Here is a 23,774-nt window from a genome sequence, read left to right as displayed (position 1 = left end):
TCTGTGGTTCTCTGAGGCAGCTGTGGAGAGACCCTACGTTGCTGTTACAGATTATGGACGCTCCAGCCCATCAGTAGACTTGAAAAACAGACCAGGAGATATACCCTGGTCTCATTGTGTGCTTGAGAAGATGCTGTGATCCTTTGCACAGCATTAAGTCATGTCTGTCTGTCTAGCATAGATCATGCTGGTTATCTGCTCTGTGTACCATTTTGTGTATTGTACATATTCCCTGGCCTTTCCCCTTAAATGTTCCTTTCCAGCATTATGGAGTCAGTAAGAGAGGCTGGCTCAAGTCTCAACCAGTGTGTCTTTCTCTCACCTGATCCTGGCACTCCAGATAAACTACATTACAGGGATAGCTCTTGTGTTCAACTGTTCTCTTATGCCTTAGGAATTATTAGAGACTGCTTCTCCTGTTCTTCCCCCCACCACCTTATTATGCATATAAACCTCTTGATTAGTGGCAATTAAGGCATTTCCTTGGCTTTTATGTTAAATTTTTAGTAGAAAATAAATACTAAATTTCACTTATTTAGCATATACTAATTGCTAAAGTATGTATTATTTTTACCCTTCTCAGCAACACAACTATAGACAGGTACAGTTTATCCCTATTTTATAGAAGGAAAAAATGAGAATCAAAGACTAGAAGCTCCTTGCCTCAACTGTATCCCCAGTAAAGTGCTGGAGCAGCGCTGGAGCCCATCTGTCTGATTCTGAAGCCCTGCTCATCCTACTACCTCACATTACATCGTTCCCCTGGGAAGATGGATGATTTATAGTTACTAGAAGAGGAGGAAAAAACATCCATAATTTTAAAATCAGAGTTTTACAAGTGACTTAAGAGGCATGCCTTGTGAGGTGAGGAATGACTCTTGGGATGGTAGCTGTATATAATTATCTGTGTACCCCACTCTAACTCGGGGTTATATATTCTTTTCTGCCCTAGGTCACATATTAACAACATTCTTAAGTAAAGATTTGGAATGTTGTGATGATTATTGTATCAACTTAACTGGGCCACAGGGCTCCCAGACATTCGGTCAAATGTTATTCTGGGTGTTTCTATGAGAGTGTTTCCGGATGAGATTAACACTTGGATAGACAAACTGACTAAGCAGGTTTTCCTCCCTAATGAAGGTGGGCCTCACCCAATCAGTTGAAGACCTGGATAAGACAAAACTGCTGAGTAAGAGAAAACTTACCTGAGTGCTGCATTGAGACAGTCATTTCCTGCCTTTGGACTCAAACTGAAAAATCAGCTGTTCCCAGGTTTCCAGGCTGCCAGCTTTCAGACTTGAACTTATACCCTCTGCTGTCCTGGGTCTCCAGCTTGCCAACCACAGACCTTGGGACCTCCATAATTTTGTGAACCAAGTCCTTATTTTTTATAGACACACTATAAAACTACATGTACCAGTATGTGTGTGTGTGTGTGTGTGTGTACACAAAACCAGTAGACTTGTAGCCTATTGGTTCATTGGTTCTGTTTCTCTAGAGAACTCTGACTGGTGCAACTGTTTTCTGCCTTCCTTTTCTTCGGAACTGCCCCCAAGCCTCTCATTATCTCTCTCCCTTCATGACGCCCACTCTCATTAGGTCTCCCTCCTTATAGCTGCTTTAGAATGCTGCTCACAGAATCACTGCAGGGAGTTTATTTTTCAAGGAACACTGCCAGTCACATCCTATTACCCTCCCCCGATTGTGCACGCTCGCTCTCCCTCCCATGCATGTGTGCACACATTGCCCTTCACGCAGTACATCAGCCACCCAGTGGAACTTCCTGTGATGATGAAAATACTACAGATTTCTGCTGTGCAATGTAATAGCCGCTGGCCGTGTGTGATAGTGCAGTCTCCAGAGAAACAGAACCAACTAGAGAGATGGACGGACAGGCAGACTGACAATAGGAAGCTGGCTTCTGTGATCATGGAGCCTGAGAGACCCTGAGATCTGCAGCCGACATGCTGCCAGGAGAGCCAGCAAGAGAGCCAGCGGGACGGTGACAGCCCTGAGTCTCAGTACAAAGGCCAGAGAAGCCTGACATCACAACTCCAAGACAGTCCAAGAGACGGAAAGAATACTTTCTTACTTGGCCTTGTGTTCCGTTCCGGCTTTCAAAGGACTGGATGAGTCCCATTCACATGAGGGAGGGCACTCTGCTTTACCGAGTCTACCACTTCAAATGTTAATCTCATCCACAGACGCTCCCAGAAATAATGCTTAGCCACATATCTGGGCACTCCATGGCCCAGTCATGTTGACACATAAAAGTAATCATCACACTACATATGGCTACTGATTACTTAAAATATGGTTGTTAGGGCAACCAAAGAACTAAATTTTTTATTTAATTTAATCAGATAATTTAAATTTAAATAGTGATGCACGGCTCATGATTACTGTATTGGACAACATAGCAATAGATGGTCTCAGTCCTAGACTAGAGCTTTAATTGATGCTCTAGGACCATTCAGACTACTTCTCCATGTATAGCTTCCACCTGGGCTTGAAACACTCCCTCTGGGAGAACGAAGCCACCATGTGAGAAGTCCAACTACCCTGAGACTGCCATGCTGTGAGGAAGTGTAAGCTAGCCACATGGAGAAAGTGAATTGAGAGAGACACACACAAAAACAGACAGAGACCCATCTGTTCTAGCCATCCCATCTGAAGCATCAGAAATGGGAAAAAAGGAACCATACTGGACCTGGAGCCCAGTCAGGCCTTCAGATGACTTCGGCCAGAACTGCCATCTGACTCTAAGTATATGAAAGTCCCAAGCAAGAAGCTACAGCTCAACCCAGAGAACTACGAGAGATAATAAATTGTTGTCATAGGCTACTAAGTTTTCTGGTGAATTGCAAAGCAATAGATGACCAGAATAAAAACATACTGAGAGAACCAAGGTTCCCTATTTCTCTGGTTTCCCTGTTTCCAATCTTCTTTTCCTTTCTGTTTCCCACTTCCCTGCTTTTTGGTGGGGTAAAGTTGTATGCATAGAACTGAATTTGGGAAAGTCACAATGATCTGGCCTTTCACTATCTTGGATTTCTGATCTCATGTTTAAAAGGCCTTTTTAAGTAAAGTTATACTATTTTCTGTCCTGCTTTCAAATAGGCCAACTTGGCTTAAAAGAGAGAGAGAGAGAGAGAGAAAGGACTCAAACAAAATCACAAATGAGAGGGGAGAAATAACAACCAACACCACAGAAAAACAATCACAAGAGAATTTTAATGATAAACTATGCCAACAAACTGTACAACCTGGAAGAAATGGATAAATTCCTAGAAACATATAAATTACCAAAACTGAAACAGGAAGAAATAGGAAACTTGAACAGACCAAAGCAAAGAAATTGAGTCCGTAATCAAAAAACTCCCAACAAACAAAAGTCTAGGACCAGATGGCTTCACAGAGGAATTCTACCAAACATTTAAAGAAGAGTTAATGCCTGTCTTATCAAACTATTCCAAAAAATAGAAAAGAAAGGAAAACTTCCAAATTCATTCTATGAGGTCAGCATTACCCTCATACCAAAACAGGATAAAGAGTCCACTAAAAAAGAGAACTTCAGGTCAATATCCCTGATGAAAATAGATGCAAAAATCTCAATAAAATACTACCAGCCAAATTTAACAATACATTAGAAAAATCATTCACCATGATCAAGAGAGATTTATTCCTGAGTTGCCAGGATGGTTCAATATTCGCAAATCAATCAACGTGATACGTCACATCAATAAGAGAAAAAATAAGAACCATATGATCATCTCAATAGATGCAGAAAAAAAGCATTTGACAAAGTTCAACATCCAGTCATGATAAAAACCCTCAACAAAATAGGTTTCGAGGGACCATACCTCCATATAATAAAGGCTGTATATGAAAAATCCACAGCTAATATCATCCTAAATGGGGAAAAATGGAGAACTTTCTCTCTAAGGTCAGGAACAAAACAAGGAGGTCCAGTCCTACCACTTTGATTCAACATAGCACTGGAAGTCCTAGCCACAGCACTCAGACAAGAAAAAGAAATAAAAGGCATCCAAATAGGCCAACTTGGACCAATGCTTGCGTTTCTTTCCTTACTAAAGGCCATAACTAGTTAATACAGTCTAACACGCTGGTCCTTTTCGGTCATTTATCTCTGAAAAGTTGAGCCCCAGAAGGCATATATTTTAACATCTTCTTTGCTGCTAGAAGAAAATGGATGGGAGGGGACAGGGATGTGTTGGGTATACAGCCATGTGGTAACTACTGGGTAAATAATACCTCTTACACGTAACAAGACTAGTCATGTAGTGAGAGCCTATGTGAGCTGCACATACAACTTAAAAATTGTGCTATTTGACACAATTATATAGCCTTGAACTTTATCCTTCTATTTGATAATACTTTTTATCCCAGGAATCTCAATATTAATAAAAATTCCAAAGAAATTTATTATTAAATGTCATGAAAACAAATGTTTAGAACAAGGTTTACTATGTTATAGTTGTTCTCAGTGTAAATGACACTAAACAGACTTTGGATCTGAAATATCATCAGGACTCACCACAGCAGTGATTTTTCTTTTCCATTCCAGTTCTAAGAACAAAGGAAATTGGCTATGGATAATTCATATCATTTCAATCAACGAAACTCATGTAACGGACTTCCATCTGAGAAGAAAAACAACTTCCTTGTATCCGAAGATCATGGACAGAAAATCTTAAGTGTACTGCAGAATTTTAGAGAACAAAATGTCTTTTATGATTTCCAAATAATCATGAAAGATGAAATAATTCCATGTCATCGCTGTGTCTTAGCAGCGTGCAGTGACTTTTTCAGGTACTTCACTTGTCTGTCTGTGCCTCAGATTCTGTGTTATGATGTTTCATAACTACTGAATTTCTCCCCTACAGGAGCATGCAACAGTAATTTTTAATTCTTAAAATAAAAACTAATTAGAACCTAGATTAACTAGTGATTTTTGAATATGAAGATTTATGACTACCTTTTTTAATGGTTCAGGTCCTCCCAGGTCAGCATTTCCTAAAGTTATACGGAACATTGGTCCCTTGAAATGTTCTGGGGGAAAAAAAAATTTTCGATCTAGAGTCAGTTTTGTTTGGGAGAGTTCTTGCACTGCACTGTTTAGGAAAAAAAAGGAGAGGACAAAAGGATTAAAAAATGGAAATATAGTTCAAAAGAAAGGAAAACTGAGTTCAGTCATGTATCTGTGGGTTATACAAGGGAGAGGGACTCACACAGAGGATTTCAAGATTTCTCCTCTCTTTGACAAAGATATTCCTCTAGGGGAAAGGTACCTCCAGAAGCATTTCTGGAGAACACCCAACTTGTTCTGATTCTAGGCAACCTTCTGAATATAACTTGGTTCCCCTTGTAGGTCATCCTTACAGGGAATGTCCTAATCATAACACTGTTAGAACCCCCTGTGGCGACAGTGGGTTTCTGATTCTGCAAGGGTAAGTGTCAGACATATGACCTTAGTACTGCGGTAACTGCATCAAGGTCATACCATCCTGTGAGGCCTCTTGGTCAGACACACAAACCTCTCTTGGTGACATCCTGGTCTTCAGCCCTCCCAGTCACATTGCAATAAATTTAATCCTAATTGCAGTATTTGCATTATGTTCAGTTTTAGAAACAATTTTTATTTTAAATAAGGATGACTTAAATCTCTAGTAATTAAAATTTATAAAAACAGAGTAAGATTTAAGATATAAATACACTAGATGCAAGTTAGCTTATACTGATTTTAATCCTTAATTAAACTCCTATTTTGCCACCAGCATCTGATTAGACCTCACCCCTGTTGCCCTGGAGTGAATCCGCAGAAGTGTATTGATATTCACTACTTGCTAAACTCCCGTTCCTGGGGGGTTTCCTGCTTGCGTGGGGAGCAGTGGCTCAGTGCCGTGTCCCACCCCACCAGGGACATGGAAGATACACCTTGGCCCTACCCAGACACTGGTTCTTTCTCTGTTCCTGTCATGTCTTCTCTCAGGTAACCTAAGCTATTCTTCGAACTCCACTGGGGCCCCCACTGTCCCTGTGCTCTGCCATTCTATGGTTCCACCAGTTTCTTCCCTGCTCTGTTCGACTCCAGGTTTTCTTCCTAGTAGCTCCATTCTGCTCCCCCACCCTCTGTCACCTCTTCCTGACAGGAAGCTGGATGCTGTAACGGTTAAGAACCTGGCCTCTGAATACACAGGCCCTAAATCTAAATCCTGGTTCTGCCACTTAATCAGACGTGACTTGAAGCAAGTGACTTAATTTCTTCAGGCCTCAGGTTCCTTATTTGTAAAAATTAAGACAATAAATTACAGAGTCATTATGAGGGTTAAATGAAGTAATGTATATGTACTGATTAGGACCGTGTCCGCTACATTCAACTAACACTAGATGCTATGAGTTCTGTTATTTCCAAACCTAGCAAAAAATGGACATAATCTGGTGCAAACACACAGGTTGATTTCCCTATCATGTTAACAAAATAAGAAGTTCATGTAGGGGCGCCTGAGTGGCTCAGTGGGTTGGGCAACTGCCTTCGGCTCAGGTTGTGATCCTGGAGTCCCGGGATCGAGTCCTGCATCGGGCTCCCTGCTCGGCAGGGAGTCTGCTTCTCCCTCTGACCCTCCCCCCTCTCATGTGCTCTCTCTCATTCTCGCTTTCTCAAATAAATAAATAAAATCTTTAAAAAAAAAAAAGAAAAATGACTGCAAATAGAACAAATCAGGCACTAGGAAGCTGCAAATTATTCTATGGTCAATTATTTGTATAACTTGATTTGAAATACTAATTTGCATTTAAAAAAATTATTCACGGGGCGCCTGGGTGGCTCAGTCGGTTAGGCGACTGCCTTTGGCTCAGGTCATGATCCTGGAGTCCCTGGATCAAGTCCCACATCGGGCTCCCTGCTCGGCAGGGAGTCTGCTTCTTCTTCTGACCCTCCCCCCTCTCATGTGCGCTCTCTCATTCTCTCTCTCTCAAAAAAATAAAATCTTTAAAAAAAAAAAAAAGTTCATGTAAACATTTGGATTGGCAGTCCTCTACTCTTCATGTAGAAGTTATTTATTAATTAAATGTATCTGCACATAATTTCTGTCCACAATATTTTGTTCAGCCTACTCCTAACTTTTATGGACCTGTTTTAAATTTTTTAAAAATCCTGTTTAAAAAACAGAACAATATATATGTTTTTAAAATTTTTTCCCTGCTTTGAAGTAACACAAATGGCAGTCTTATAATGACCTAGGTCCTTTATTATATATAGTATTTTACTAAAGGAATACACAGTTCATATAAAAATATGTACAAATAAAGACTGAAATTCTGTAATTTACACTCTTAGGTGATGAGGCCACCAATTCATAGTATTTGTGTTATCAAAGTCACTGGAATACTGGCAGGAAAAATATAAATTAGCAGGAAAGTGTACAGTGCATGAGAAGTGCACTTTATAATGATTTTGGAAAATGAAAGTTATAAATGAGATGTAAAATCACGGAGAGAAGATTGAAGAGGAATCACACATCTTGTACAACCACTTTATGATAATATGGTAAATTTGAGATGGATGTTAACTGGATACTTTAAAGATGAACAGGATGAAGTACAGAAATATGATCCTACTTGTGTCTTCTCAAAGAAAATGTGGAAGCTGGTGATAAATTAAAAATATATAGGATCTGTCAGAAAACACTTTCTTAAAATAATGATCGTAGCTAATACTTTGCATTGATTAACTCATTTGTGCCTCTGAAAACTCAGTGACGTAGATACTACAAGATCCCCACTTTCAGATGAAGGATTTGAAGCCCAATGAAGTCCCCCCCAAGGTCACACAGCTAGTGAGTGACAATGGCCAGATACCCACCCAGGCAGCCAGAGTCTCGAGGTCAGGCTGTTAATATTACCCTAAACTGATGATCCCTGTCTCCATAATCCAATATAATTATCATCAGAGTTTCGTATTGCTGGGTTAACATTATTTAAATACCCTGTATGATGTAGAACATGTACGTGATCTGCGTAACTGCATTCATTTGCAGATTAAGAAGAACCCAGTAGCCTAGTGGGAAGGCACTTTGTCATCCTTCCTTGTCCTGAGGGGGGTTCCGGGTTTGGAGGGCCCCTCATACTTCTCAGTCGGATACTAGCGCTTCCTGAGTAGCTTTGGCTACCCTCTAGAACAGACTGAAGAACTGAACTGGTTCCCCCAGCGCACTTGAGTAGCTCGGGGCACTGCTCACAAAGGTATCCGGGACGGTTCTGATACAGGCGCAAACCAGTATTAAGCCAGAACCCAAACCAGTCACTCCAGGCCTGCCGGAGGTGCAACCACGGGTGGTCCTTAGTTCTTTCTTGAAGCTCTTTCTCTTTCAGCTCAGCCTCCACTCGCTGTTCCACTGACAACCACCATAGCAAGTCTGTGTAAAAATGAATCATTCTGGATGTGAAGTCAACAGAAGGATGGGTGCCAAGATTGGTCTACCAAACCAATAGTAAAATAAGTCTTAGTCTCCTGCCCAAACATTTGCAAATAATTTATATTTTCACTTAAATTGAGCCCCAAAAGTTCCCACTTCCTTAGACTCTAGCCCCTCGGCCAGGTGGTGATGAATTACAGCTCAGAAGAACTCAGGCTGCTCTAACTCAAATCTAGGGACCACCTCCATCTCTCAGTGGCTGTTTCTTCGAAAACTTACTTTTAGCCTTTTGGGTTGGCGTTTAGCTCCATGAAATCACATTCCCCTTTTTTCCTAAAGTGCTGCATGAAATATGTCTCTTTCAACGTGTATTTGAATATATCTCGTTTGGTGGATTTCCCACACAGACAGACTCCTTGGAGACATCTGATACCTCACAGCATTCCACCTTCCACATGTTTCACAGCTGCCAAACTGAAAATTACTGTGCAAGATACTTTTACATCCTAAACCCAGAAGCATTATATATTTTAAGTACTTCTAGTTATCACCTGCAGAGTGGATACTAATTAACTCATAAAAAAAGGAAATTCAGCCATTAGAGAGATTTTACCCTAATTTTATGAATGATATTTAAAAGCATGAAATTAGTTTACAAAATGTGAATCTTCTTATAGCCTTCCTTGGATGAGGTGCGGTAGCTCAGCTGTAGCCTCTGTATTTTGCAGTATGGGAGTTAGGTGGTACAACGTATGTCTTAAACAATGCAGTACACAACTATTCTAGATATTAAAACAACTGATCAAGATGCTTTTAAAATGTTTCATAAATACAGACTTGACATGTGTGAAATATATTTTAAATCAACCTGAGGGTCAAGGAAGCGTCTAGAAGGTAATGTTGAAAACTAGCAGGGAATGACCTCTTCCCACTTGCTCTTCTGTGTTCTTTACTGTTGCAGGGCTATGTTTGAAGTGAACATGAGAGAGAGAGACGGTGGGAGCGTCACCATCACTAATCTGTCCTCCAAAGCCGTGAAGGCGTTCCTTGACTACGCCTATACCGGGAAAACACAGATAACAGATGATAATGTGGAAATGTTCTTCCAGTTGTCCTCGTTTCTTCAAGTCTCCTTCCTAGCCAAAGCTTGCAGTGACTTTTTAATAAAAAGTATTAACCTTGTCAACTGTCTGCAGTTACTATCTATGTCAGACAGCTACGGCTCCCCCCGCTTGTTCAATCACGCACTGTACTTTGTACAGAACCACTTTTCCTTGCTATTTAAGTCCAGTGATTTCTTAGAGATGAATTTTGGAGTCCTGCAAAAATGTCTGGAGTCAGATGAGTTAAATGTCCCCGAAGAAGAAACTGTCCTGAAAGTTGTCCTTAGTTGGACCAAACATAACTTAGAATCGAGACAAAAGCATCTGCCTTATTTGATTAAAAAAGTACGATTACATCAGTTATCTGAGGAGACCCTTCAAGACTGTCTGCTCAACGAAGAGTGTTTACTCAAAAGCACAAACTGCTTTGACATGGTCATGGATGCCGTTAAGTGTGTGCAAGGTTCTGGGGGACTCTTCCCTGATGCTCGGCCATCCACCACTGAAAAATACATATTTGTTCACAAAACTGAGGAAAATGGAGGCGACCAATATACATTTTGCTATAATATCAATAGTGACTCGTGGAAAGTGCTGCCACAGTCACAGCTGATCGATTTGCCAGGGTCTAGTCTGTCTAGTTACGGAGAGAAGATATTCCTGACAGGAGGCTGCAAAGGGCCATGCTGCAGAACTGTCCGGCTTCATATCGCGGAGTCCTATCACGACGCGACCGATCAGACCTGGTGCTACTGTCCAGTGAAAAACGATTTCTTCCTGGTATCAACTATGAAGACACCAAGAACCATGCACACGTCAGTTCTGGCTCTCAATAGATTATTTGTCATTGGTGGGAAGACCAGAGGGTCTCAGGACATTAAAAGTCTCTTAGATGTTGAGTCTTACAACCCTCTTTCCAAAGAATGGCTATCTGTTAGCCCGTTACCCCGGGGCATATACTATCCCGAAGCGAGTGCATGCCAGAATGTCATCTATGTTCTTGGATCAGAGGTAGAGATTACAGATGCCTTTAACCCATCACTCGACTGCTTCTTTAAATACAACGCGACCACTGACCAGTGGTCGGAACTGGTAGCAGAGTTCGGGCAGTTTTTCCACGCAACCCTGATTAAAGCTGTCCCGGTCAACTGCACGCTGTATATATGTGACCTTTCCACCTACAAGGTGTATAGTTTTTGTCCAGATACTTGCGTCTGGAAGGGGGAAGGCTCTTTTGAATGTGCAGGCTTTAACGCAGGTGCAGTTGGGATCGAAGATAAAATCTATATCTTAGGTGGTGATTACGCACCAGATGAAATCACAGATGAAGTGCAGGTCTACCACAGCAGTAGATCTGAATGGGAAGAAGTCTCACCGATGCCAAGAGCCTTAACTGAATTTTACTGCCAGGTGATTCGGTTCAATAAATACAGAGACCCGTGGTTTTCTAATCATTTCTGAAAGGAGCACAGTCTAAAATGATTCCAGGTCTAGAAACCTACTGTAAATCTGTTAACCTGTAGTTGGTAACAAGGTCTTTACCTCTTAGTAAAGTAAAATGTACCCCCTGTTAGAGAATCACTATGAATGTACAGCATATAGAACTTAGCAGTTGCCAGAAACTTTAAACACAAAGTACATTTACCAGACATTATATTGAATATAATTTAATCGTGGAGAATCCAGAATACTTAGTATCCTCATACGTAAGTAAAACACATAGGTATCGATGTCTTGATTTTTAGAGTAGTTTATCCATGAAAGACCAGTAAGAACAAAATCAGTGTTCACAGATTTGTACTATCTAGACGGGAAAAATCTGTTTAGGTAGTGGAAATGGATTACTTGCACACTATGTTAGGTGAAGTGAAAATTAAATAACAAAGAGGTAAGAAGCCTGCCCTGTTACTACAGGAGTAAGAGGGGCTGAATTCCTATCCTTTCCAATCATGGCTTAGCTTCTTTTAAGCCCTTCCTTTTTTTTCCACCATTTGTTGTTTTTTTTTGTTTTGTTTTGTTTTTCGTCAGGTACACTTTTCTAAAATGCAGTGTATTTCCCCCTGGGCTTCTAAGCTATACACTAAACATGGCTTGACTTTTTTTTTATGATTCAACTCTTCATTAAGAGCATAATGTTCCATGACATAATGCCATAATGCCAATGGCAATTACTGAAATGCTTTTAAAATTGCTGATTCTATTAGTTCTCAGTGTTAGTTGGCTTCAATTTCTAGCAATATCATATCTTTCTTATTTTGTGGCTCAGGCTCAGTAAATTAACATTCTTCATTTAATTATTAGTTCTAAGTTACACCCAATCTGAGTCTATCTTAACATGTAACCCATTGAGTGAAGTTCCTGGATTCTGATATGGTAATCCTCAAATACTTTTTCTGTATCCTTGCCAGTTTCCAGGATTACTGAGGATGTAGGAAATCTGACCTCTAGATAAGTGTATTCTTATGTTGCATTTCTTAAATTTTTAAATGTCCAAATCTGAGTTTGGACAAATTAATTAATTAAGAAATTTCAACATTTAAATTAGTACCATATCAGTTTTCTTTGATGATATATACCAACTATAAAGCACCGTGTTGGTTTACTACTTACATAAGTTATTCATAGTGAATTGTTTTCCAAATTCTTTTAAAAATGACTAGGTTTTTGGTATTGATCTTATTTACAACCTGATGTATCTGTTTAGATGCTTAGTCATCTTTAACCCAAACAAAGAAAGAGTATCAGTCAGTCATCCTTGTTCTCAGGTAGGATGATTCTGTGTTGCAAGAGAGTATGTTTCTTTCATAAGTTTAAAAGATATAGCCATATTAGGCTGTAAAAGTGGAAATATACCTAAATAAAGGTCCATTTATTATACCATATAAGTTTATGCAATCGTAAGCTTCAAATATATTTTTTTCAAAATAGAACAGGACATTAGACTACATGATCATGCAATTCCAAAATCGGACTGTCCCTAATCAGATGACAGTTGCATAAAAAGTATTCTGTAGAATTGTTGGTCTTCCTTCCTAAGTTGGCTCTGCCTTTTCCTGTGTGTGTGTGTGTGTGTGTGTGCGCGCAAGAAAAAAAATTCAGTGAAGGCTTTTGTGTGCATATTTGTGGCTTTGGAAACAAATTATTTAAGAAAGACCCTAACACAGTGGGTGACCTATCTGTGGATTTACTGAACTGTTAATTTAAACATATATAAATAATTAAAGTATGTTTAAAATAAATACTGTTTTAATTACTGACTCTAGGAATTGTTAATCTCTTACAGAAAGGAGAAACTAAGGTGAAAGAGAATCCCTTCCTGATCTTGTTTCATTATTAGATTATCTTGACGTCTGCCCATCTTCTCATTGGCTGTTGATTCCTGGTAATGTTTCTAGAAACAAGGCCTAGGTCGCTCCCTCTGCATATGATCTCATACACCTTCTAACACACAAGGCTTGCTGCGTTTCTTCTACAGTTGCTGCAGTTTACTTGTTAATCATTTTTTTCTCACTGCCATCCCTTTCCATCTGCAACGGAGTGCTCTGTGTCGGCTACAACGGCAAGGAAAGTACTCTGTCTGGTCGTCACACCTAAATTCTTCCTTTGTTTACTGTTCTTTGTCCCTGCCACCTTGTCCTTGCAGTCTGTCCTGGGCTTGGCTCCAGTAATAATGCATCTTGTTCTCTCTAATTTTGCATCTTCTTATAAAGGTGTCACATTTACATTATCTGTCTGCCGTATTGACAAAGGGTTGTCTGTGTTCCACATCCTCGGGGAACCCAGCCACATGCACGCGTGGTCAGTGACTGAACTGGTTATATCTTTCTCATCCTGCCCATCGATCCCTGGCTTCACTGTCCGAGAACCATGCCTGGCATTCTGGCCTCACCCTCCGTTCTGGATCTCTGACAGGCAAGTCTCTGATCTCTCAAGCTTATTCTCAGAACCCCCGGAAAGAGCTGTATCCCTGTCTGTAAAGTTAGGTCAGAGGAAATAACACATCCCTTTATCTATGGCCTCTTCCCTGAGTCTTTTTTTTTTTTTCCCTCTGAAGTCTGCTTTCCCTTCATGATCCTCCTTCAGCCAACGTTGCATTGTGAGACAAAATCATTGTGCTCATTATCCAGATTGCTTTCATTCTTGTGGAAGAATTCTGTTAAACATTCCTAAATCCTTTATCATTTGGATTATGCACGTAAAAAAAAATTCTAATATTGTAACACCTTCTAAAATTGAAAGCTATATGGCATTATTATATATAAAGATGATTAAATTCAACATTTATATGAGATCAATTCAAAGTTAATGCACACTCCTGGAGTGATCTACAAACTTGATTTAAAATGTGGAGCACCTTTTGTTCATCTATTGGTTGTCCGACTGAGCAGTATGAAGAATATTAGCATAATCAAAATTCACTACCTCCCCAGAACACTCAACTCCAGCTCTGGGTGGGAAAGGAGTCTTTATCACAGCAGTATTCAATCATGCTACCCTGGAAAGCGAGAGTGCGATTTGAGAGTGACCACATCCCGCAACACGATTCCGTTTTTCCCACGTATCAAGAGCAACTGGATATGTGCACAGTGTGCGTAGCCCAAGGGGCACCGTTTAGAAAATCAGACTCAAGCAGAGAGAAACATGTATTGACATTCTGAGATAGGGAAGCAGTAAATACAGTGTTGATGATTAGGTATATTGTGGACCAGGTAGTGTTACTTTCAGGTCCTCCTTCTCAGTTTAATTGGATCCCGTGTTTGGAAGGTCTTTTATATTGAGAATTGAAAATGTACGCTCAAAAATGTCTTGCGGTGGGCCGCCCCGGAGGGCAACCTAAAAAGAAAGGCTGGAATGTATAGGGAAGCCGATTTCCATTCAATGTAAGAAATCACTTGACTCCACTTGGCAAAGCCATATTCAGAATAAGACGAGTCTTCAGACATGCCCTGTGGCAGTTGGTTGGCCCAATAAGTTCCTACACAGCAGTAGACAACCAAAGATTTCTACACGCTCTTTACACATTTCCATCTCACTAGTTTTCTGACATACGGCTGATGACTTCCTCCTCCGATGTATTTAGCGTTTTAGGTTCTAAGGAACTTGGTTTCAGTGGCTCTGCATGCTCAAGGTTTCAACAGACCTACACCCGTTCAGGAGCAGTCTTACTGAAGAGAATTTGTTCTTCTTCTTTTTTTTTAATCACTCAGGAAAAATCTGTAAATGGTGCTGACATTTCTAGTGCACTGCTCATAGGGAGTTTCCCCCCTCTGCTGTAGGTGCACATTCTTTCACAGAGAATAGAAACTGAAAGACCAGCACCTAAAATTTTCTCCCGAATTAGTTCCTATTTTGCTGCAAATGTTGCTGTCTAGTTAAATGTAGGGATTCTAGTTAAAGATTATATGATTTAAAAGAACATATCTTAAAAACCTTGATGTGTTTATAAATCAATTCTGTTTGATGGCACTATGATGCTTAATCAAATTTAATACCTAGTTAGGGAATATAATCACGGGATGACACTATTACACACTTACCAAAGATAACTCTTCTAAATCCTAGATTCCTATTCAAACTTGAAAATAGCCTTAGAATCTAACACAGCTTCTGACGTGCTAGAGAGAAACCCCTCTAAATGCCAAAACACCCTGACAGCTGATTTTTTTTTCAACTTCTAATTCAGTTCTTTCAGGAAGAGAGCTCGACGCCTTCATTTTTGAAAAGTTCTACTACTGCTCACACTGAAAGCTTCGCGGCCTCCCGGCATAACTTCCCGCCCCTGGTCCTAGGGAGCTGTGTCCACCAGTATTTGAAACAGTAGCATGTCTCCCCTCTAAAACCGAGGCATCACTTTCCTTCTGTTGAAATGCTTAGCACTTTAAAACCTGCCACAACAGCTGGGGTTACATGTCTTTCCTTGTACCTCAGAAAATCCATCCTAATTCTCTCGCCTTTTTGGTGGGTTGAGCAATGCCGAGCATTGCAGAATCTCTCCATAATTCAGGCATTTTAGTCCCTGAACCAGCTCTCTAGTTCTTACAAATCCATTCTGAGCTAGACAGAGCCTTGCTGGGTTCTCCTTTTAACCACCCGCCCCACCACCACCACCATCATCAACATAACTACAAACACCAGTTTTCTGGGAGAGGAATTCTAAAGCCAAATTTTAATAAGTCTTTCAATCATTTGTCATTAGATCGGGTTTTCAGACTCTTAAAAGCACTTCTGATAAAGACCTTAAAAAGTATACAAAAAACAGAAACCAAAGCAGTCACATCCTTGGTGGTTAATGGGAGGACGATTAGCTTACTAATCAATAAAGACTAGCTTTAAGGTAATAACGATCCAAGTGTGGAGCTTCACCCATGCCGTTAGTCTGATTGGATACAGCAGGCTATTTCCATGACACGATGCCATTGTTAAATAATGCTGTGAGCCAGGTACCTTTATTCATCCCATCAACTTGCACAACATTCCCTACCACAGCTATCTAACTAGCTCACCAAATTATGCTTTGGTTCCAAGGGTAACAAGGCTGCTGGGATAATTCAGAGTACAGTTCCCTGAGTATCACATTATGGTGTAAATATTTCTTTACATGTCTGTCTTCCTCATTTAATTGGAAGCTCTTAGGAATAGGGACACTATATTCATCATGTCTGGACCTAGCAATTAGCATAGTGCTTTCATATAATAAGACATCCAGTAAACTGATACTCTGTTGAGCCAATATGTGAAACAAAATAGATTTGTTACAACTATATTGTTACAGAATAGGTCCATTATAACTGTACATCTTGCAACTTATTTTCATGTATAAAGGAAATGGTTTTGATCTACTTTAGGATTTCACATCTTAGAATGCTATCACATTGTATTTTAGTTATTTATGAATGTATGTGTTCTTTTTGTAATATTTGAGATCTTTCTCATGTTTAAAGTCTGAGAAAATTGGGATAGGTAATTTACACAACTGCAGCTTTTATTAGTATATGGAAAAGTTAATAACAAAGCATTTGTTGACTGCGAGATTGCATTACACAGTGCACTGCCCACCTCGGGAGAACGTGTACGGTTGCATAATGTATGTATAGTTCTTGAAAGTAAAATTATAGATTCAAAGTCACTTATCCACCTGATTTTTTCAGTGCTTAGGGACTATTTGTTGTCAGTGAATTTTAATTATAATATCTAATTCTGTGTTTCCTTTCAAAGACGATCATATATAAGACAATGACTGCAAATTCCCTTAGCGGATGTGCAACCCACTTTCGTCCCCCATTAAAGCCTAGTAGTCTCAGTGACATTTTCCGCACTCGGGGAAGCTAGAGCTCCAAGCTACCAGGCATTGCGTACACAAATAATTTTCTTCATTTCCCTATTAGTGGAATGTGGGCTTTTGCCATATGCTTTGAGAAATAAAATCAGCATTTTTGCAGGTCCGTGTGAACCATATTAACATGTAGTGAAACATTTCAATTCTGTAAAATAATAATTTATTAAAATGTATCTCAGAAAAACACATTGTGTGTGTATTTATTGTTATTGGAGATAAAAGCGGTAGACACAGGTGGGTGCTGAGGTTCTCATTTTCTTGCCACCTCCCTCCCCCAGATGCCCTGAGTGCTCTGATGAGTGTCAGGATTCCAGAGTGTGGTGGAGGAAGTTTCGGGGGAGGGCCCGAAGGGGCCTCTGTAGCTTGAGAACGGGTCCTGCACGCACTTCAAGGCAGACACCCCCGTCTGAGAGAACACAACACCCCTTAGACTTCAGAGGAGTCACAGGTGTGTGAGAGATCCCCCGGGCCCTAAGGGAGCTCAGAAAGAGCAGACCAAAGGTCCGAGAGCCACATGACAGCCGCAGAAGCAAGCTGGATATGCAGGGCCACGCACCTGGCCACCCCTGACCCCTGGACACGAGGCACACATGCCCCAGCCAGCTTCTGGGCAACAAGCCTCCCCCCTGAGCTCACAAGCCCAGATGCCTGGGGGAAGCTAGTAACGGGGTCCGAAGCATGAGAGACTGCGTGGTACCATGGAAAGACTGTTCACATGTTTATACTGCACAGATCTCTCAATTCCACTTCCTGTCATTTTTCCTCTTTCTGCACAGGCCCATTTTCCTTCATTCTCTGGCTTTCCTGTGTGGTGAGCTGTAGTTTACTAATGACCTTGAACTTGGCTCCCAGGTCCCTCTCTGGACTGCTGTCCAGGTGGAAACAGAGTTCCTCCTCAGAAATCCAACCCTTGAAAAACCAAGTCCGTCCCTATCCCACAGGACTGCGTAAGGCCAGCTGCCTTCTCCAAATTTCTAAGGCTCTCTGGCACTCCCTTGTTAACTACTGGTCCAGACCTACAGCTCCAGACATTCTCTTCTTGCCTCCAATTCCCCATCTGCCTTCGTCTTCTTTGCCCTCAAACCTGGATTCCTTTCCTTCTCTTTAATCCCCTACACAGAAGACTTTCCAAAACTTACTAGAAACGTAAAGGTAGGAGAGCCTGGGTGTCTCAGTTGGTTAAGCGTCTGACTCCTGGTCTCGGCTCAGGTCACGATCTTGGGGTCATGAGATCAAGCCCCACGTCAGGCTCTGTGCTCAGCGTGGAGTCTGCTGAAGATTCTCTCTCTTCCTCTCCCTCTGCCCCTCTACTACTCTGCCCCCTGCTTGCTCGCTCTCTTTCTCACAAAAAAAAAAAAAAAAAAAGAAAGAAAGAAAGAAAAAAGAAAGAAAAGAAACAAAAGTATCACTAGGGAATTAGCTTGCCACCAGGTATCAGGTTTGCTGCCCCCAAATAGGAGGTCTCCTCTCTTGGTCAACATTTTAATACTCAAAGGGCCCCCAGGGAAGCTTTGTTCTTATGTCATGAAACAGAATGATTAACAATCTCAGTCTGATGTACTGCCATTTGAAGTTCTTTCCCCAAATTCTATTTCTATCTGAATTTGCTCTCCCCGCTCCTCCCATAGGAAAAAAAAAAGAGAAAAGCCCCTCAGTGACAAAATGTAATCTCCATATTTACAGAAAATAAACTGCAAAGAACATTTAAACTAGCAGTTCATCCCCTTTCTAATCACGAAGAGTTACTAACTACTCTGCTACAGGCTCTCATGCATTTACAATATGAAGCATGCAATATGTTCCAGCAAAAACTACTTGTAGCAATTTAGCCAATGTACAGATTTTAACTGACTTATATGTATATTTTACAGAAAAAAATAATAATCCTAAAAAGTAATACTACTTTCACTATGACTATAGAGTCAAAATAATGTTTATAAAGTCCTCTGAAGTTTTTGAAACTACGAAATACTGGATTTTTAGGCAATGTGGCACTAAACCAATCTACTTAATGAGCCTTAATTAATTAAAAACTGCAGGCTGTATTTTTATTTTTATTTTATTTTTTTAAAGGTTTTATTTATTTATCCGAGAGAGAGAATGGGAGACAGAGAGCATGAGAGGGGGAGGGTCAGAGGGAGAAGCAGACTCCCCTCCGAGCAGGGAGCCCGATGCGGGACTCGATCCCAGGACTCCAGGATCATGACCTGAGCCGAAGGCAGTCGCTTAACCAACTGAGCCACCCAGGTGCCCCTGCAGGCTGTATTTTTAAATACTTGTATAAAACCCATGTTTCCAGGATAAAATCTGTTTGCACTTATTAAATTTTGCAATCTTAAAGACTTCCACAAAGCTTGATGAAACTAGACCCAAGATAGCGAACTTAATATTCATGAAAAAACTTAAGAAATCTGTGGAACCTATCTTAAAATAGAACTTAGGCATTAATATTAAACAGATCATCCTAGTATTTTGTTAGATTCCACTGCACTGCACCTGATAAATATTTTTGCATTTCCTCCAAGTTCAAGTCTTGTGTAGTGTGATTCTGCTCTAGTGTTAATTAGTGAATCTTCCATGGGAAGTTAATTACCCTTCCCTCACCCTGACCAAAATGTATGCTGTAAAATGAGCTAAATTTTTTAATCAAGAAAAGGTTATCCCTGTGGGCTTTTCAGATTTAAAAATCCAATTAGCCTAATGTTTCCTTTTAGAGATTAACCACCGTTTTATGTTATGAAACATTAATTGGAATTCAAACTATTTATAGATCTTTTTTAAACAACCTTTAAACAAATCAGTAAATTTTTTGTTTCTTTTACAAATAGTATTCACCTTGTATCTATTCCTAATGGGAATAAAATGTTACCATAGTATTCTTCCATCTAAATACAGTTCACGTTCCTCTTACAATCACAAACTAATATATACTCCTGTTTCTAGGAATTTTTACAAAGAAAATTATCAACAGTTCAAAGCATCTAAATTTCTTCTGTGGATAAGTGACACAGTGAAGCTCTAACCAGTAATTTTAGTAATGCGGTGTCTACCGGGAACGTCCAGTGTCCGCAGTGTTCCCCTAAGTAGCTTCAAAAAACCAGTCATCTCGGGTGCCAGTTAAAGACCCAGTGGTTATTTTGACTTAGTAAGCTCCAGGTTCGGGTCCTGGGAACTCACATTTTCAATAAGCACTGCAAACGCTTCCTAGCAGCAAGCAAGTCGGGAAACGTACGGTGGTGGAAGGGGAGAGGCCCGCTCGGGGCTCTGCTTTGAAAGCAGCCGGACGAAGTCACTTCAACGTCCTGTGCCCCAGCGTCTTTGTCAGGAACACCGGGGTAGTGGTTGTACCTCCCGCAAAATGTTGTTGTGAGAATTAAACCAAACAATGTGTGGGACGTGCTCGACACAGCGCTTGCCGATGGGAAATGCTCAATAAACGTCCGTGTCTCCTGCCACTCTTTTTTCTTGCTTCATTTCAGCAGGACCAACCTCCCCTAACCCTTCACCATGCTACCAGTCTCAAATCCTACAATTAGAGATACAATTTTAAATCTTAAGATGTACCACTTCTACCTCGGCAGAGGGGGAAGGATGGGGACAAAGCAGAACACTGCCAATGCACAGTGTAGCTTGGACTTGGCCCTAAATATTTCTTCCTAGGTTCAACCACGAGCTTCTCATTTAGTAATCTAGTCCTTCAACAGCTACTTCTTGTCCTGCCGACGTGTGTCATCACCGTACTAGGCGTGGAGAAATAACAGCAAGAAAATCAGATGTGTTCCCCGTCCTCCTTGAGCTTCCTGAGTATCCTCCTGCTTCTGCCCGTTTTTCCAGATTGGGTTTTTAGCCCCATTTTTGTCTTTCTCCTCTTCTCCCTTCTTTCCCCTCGCCTTGACTTACACATCTGCCCCGTGCAGATGAGAATTCCCTTTCGCTCCCTGACCCACAGCTCTCGAGTACAAGCTCAGCTCCTGTGGCTGATGCCAGACAGAGAATGAAGCCCACTCCCCTGCACATGCATGAGCAGGGGGTCAGACAAGCCAGATCCCAGGACCCTAGCACAGCCCTAAAATGGGTGAGGGCTCTTAGCAGTCTACAAGGAATCTCAGGTCTATTGAATAGTTTATTTGCACAAAATGCAATGCAGAAAAATGTGTAAATCTTTGGATGAACAAAATTCAAAATCTTCTCAATAATCTCCTACTGTGGGATATGTATCCATCCCTAAATAATGTGTCACACATTATGCAGAGTACAACTTTGCTATTTTTTCACCTGGCCAATTGAGAGAGGGTACCATTTCTCATCTGTTCCCCAAGATGTTTCTCATCTGTTCCCCAAGTACATCCTCACCAAAACAGCACAGACTTAAGAAAGGGTGTAGAGGTCAGCTGATGGACTTTCGGAAATGCAGCATGAGGATGGTGAGGAGGGAAAAATTCCACTCAGGTATAATGATCCCTTTCATTAATAATTCACGGGCCCGCCTTGATCCTGCAGATGTAATTAATGCAGCATCAGGGCAGTAAACGACAGTAGAGGTAAGGAGTATCAATTCCATGTGACCAGGGACACCAGGGGAATCTACAGGATGCGGAGTCGGCACCTCAGCGGCAAGGGGGTGAGAGGTAGAAACCCGTGCTTCTCAGAGCAGTCAGGAGGCCCACAGCTGTAACCGATCCTTGCTCAGTCCCGCTCTCCCGCCACGCCCTCTGGCCTTCAGTGGGCTACGCTGAAAACCAAGGCCAGGAGTTATGACGGTCTGTCTTTGAGGGAAAACGAAACAGAACAGAACAGGAGGGTGTCCTGTGGGGAGTGGGAGGGGGCAGGACTCACAGGTTCTGCTGAGTCCAAGGAAGAGCCCCTCAAATGCAGCGGCAGGACCCAGACATCCTTGTTCTGCCTTGTTCCTCCGCGGGACCACAGGGCTTTTTCTGAGCAGCGGTGCACCTGAAGACCCTCGTCCTTACTCAGTGAGAATGGTTTCTCCTTGCCCATTCTACTTCGAGCACCTTAATTTCTTCCACTGGGACCTAGTGCAGTCAACACTTCGGCCTAGTAACAGTTACCATCACTTGACTGGAAAGGCTCGTGGCAGGCCCTCACTGGATGGCGGGCCCTTCTCGACACCATGTCTGCACCAGTCACCTACTGGCCACCTCCATGGCCCCGTGACAAGCCACCTCAAATTTAATGGCTGAAGACCACCTTCTTGCTCATGCTGCTGCAGGTCAGGGAGCTGGGCAAGGGTTAGCAGGGACGGCTTGTCTCTGCTCCACACGCTGGTGGCTGGCGGGGCTCAGCCAGGGCTGGGGGCCTCCCCCATCTGGCGCCACGGTGCTGGCCGTCAGTGGGACACCTCCATTCCCGTTCGTGTGGCCTCTGCGTCCACGTGGCCTGTTTCCGCCGGGACAGCGCTGTCCACTGCAGGAAGTGCTAGCCACATGTGGCTATTTACATCGAAAACAATACGGATCAAAACCGTTAAAAAAGATTCTGTTTCTCAGTTACAGTCCCACGACAAGCACTCAGGAGCCACGCGTGGCTACCGCTCCGGCCGGCGTGGGGCTGTGTCTGGGGCCTCTCCCCACAGCAGGTCGGCCCCGGCCTCTTCCCCAGGGGCTGACTCCCCTCTGACACACAGCAGAGCGTCGGGGTCTCGAGACCTGGCCTCGGGCGTCCCAGACACCACTTGTGCATTCTACTGGTCAGAGCCCTTCACGAAACAACAGGTGCAAGGGGCGGAAAATCGACTCTAAAGCAAACAGCAAAGACATACTGGAGAGGCCACAGAAGCAGAGAGGGGGATTTATCAGATGCCATTTTTAATAATCAACCACCACATCTAACTCCATTAGGAAGTAAGTCCTCACACATCTGAATGTGGCCCCTTCCAGCCTTGCCTCTCCTCTCCTCACCTGCTGCCCTGCATCTGGGTCGCTCTCTGTGCTTGGCAGCCACGTTCCCTCCAGATCTGCCTCGGTACCCTCTTTCCCTCACGACTGCGAGGTACAATTACATTGTGAAGTGAAGATTGCTTATATTCCACTCTCAGACTTTAGGATGTCTCCCACGCTCACACGCTGCAATCCTTTGTCCCTCTCTTGTCACACTTGGCAAAATCAAAAGGGAGCACAAGTGGTCTGATGAAAACAGCTATAAATTCCCATGACCAACCACACGTACCACCTCTCAGCATCTTTATCTCTTTATCCACCAGGGCTACGTTCCTGGACCCCCAGGGGAGGCCGGAAACCAAAGATAGTACCAACCTAGTATACTGTGTTTTCCCCTATTTATACACAACTATGATAAAGCTTAACTTATAAACTAGGCACAGAAAGAGATTAACAAGAATAATTATAAAACAGAAGAACTATAACAATATACTGTAATGAAAGTTATGGGAATACGGTGTGTGTCTCTCTCTCTCACAATATCTCATCATACTGGACTCACCGTTCTTCCCGTGATCATGGGAGATGATAAAATGCCTACGTGGTGACGCACTGAGGTGGCGTCAGGCTATTCCGGGACTGTCTGCTGAAGGTTCGTCAGGAGGAGGGTCATCTGCTTGGGGGCCGCGGCGACCACAGCAACTATGGAAAGCGAACCACAGAGGAGGGGGCTGCTGTAGATGCAGTGCTCCTATGGGACTACACCCCCCTCACATCAGCAACCCTTCCGCCTTCCGTCTCCCCAGCTCCATGGATCATTCCCACCAGCACACTAACATGCGGACGCCATATGCCTTCCAGCAACTGCCCCATTTCTCTGCACGCATCCATTTCTCATCTTTCTTCTCGCAGGTTTTTGCCAATGACTTCACCAAACTGTTTCTGTCCAGAGCACCAGTGGCCTCCAGATACTTCTCTTACCTGACCTATCAGCAGC

General features: G+C 42.1%; 1 protein-coding gene and 1 long non-coding RNA gene across 8 annotated transcripts in view; one reads left to right on the top strand and one right to left on the bottom strand.

Moving 5' to 3' along the window:
- Nucleotides 1-12,614, top strand: part of KBTBD3 (kelch repeat and BTB domain containing 3) — a 29,385-nt gene extending 16,771 nt beyond the window's left edge. For all 6 annotated transcript variants that reach the window (XM_035008833.1, XM_035008831.1, XM_035008834.1 and 3 more), the window contains 2 exons: nt 4,592-4,836; nt 9,403-12,614. In XM_035008833.1, coding sequence (XP_034864724.1) covers nt 4,616-4,836; nt 9,403-11,005 — 1,824 coding nt within the window. In that variant the 5' untranslated portion in view covers nt 4,592-4,615 and the 3' untranslated portion in view covers nt 11,006-12,614. The remainder of the gene's footprint in view (nt 1-4,591; nt 4,837-9,402) is intronic.
- Nucleotides 12,615-21,161: 8,547 nt separating this feature from the next.
- Nucleotides 21,162-23,774, bottom strand: part of LOC118013171 — a 16,409-nt gene continuing 13,796 nt past the window's right edge. Inside the window, exons 3-4 of one of the 2 annotated variants that reach the window (XR_004679946.1) lie at nt 23,340-23,479; nt 21,162-22,658 (exon numbers count right to left, since the gene is read on the bottom strand). This is a non-coding gene — a long non-coding RNA (uncharacterized LOC118013171). The remainder of the gene's footprint in view (nt 22,659-23,339; nt 23,480-23,774) is intronic. The other variant, XR_004679947.1, reaches the window with a different exon arrangement.

The sequence above is a fragment of the Mirounga leonina genome, unplaced genomic scaffold, assembly GCF_011800145.1.
Source record: "Mirounga leonina isolate KUSES-001 unplaced genomic scaffold, KU_Mleo_1.0 Mir_153, whole genome shotgun sequence".
Classification (NCBI taxonomy): Eukaryota; Metazoa; Chordata; class Mammalia; order Carnivora; family Phocidae; genus Mirounga; species Mirounga leonina.
This window is presented reverse-complemented; position numbering and strand designations above follow the sequence as displayed.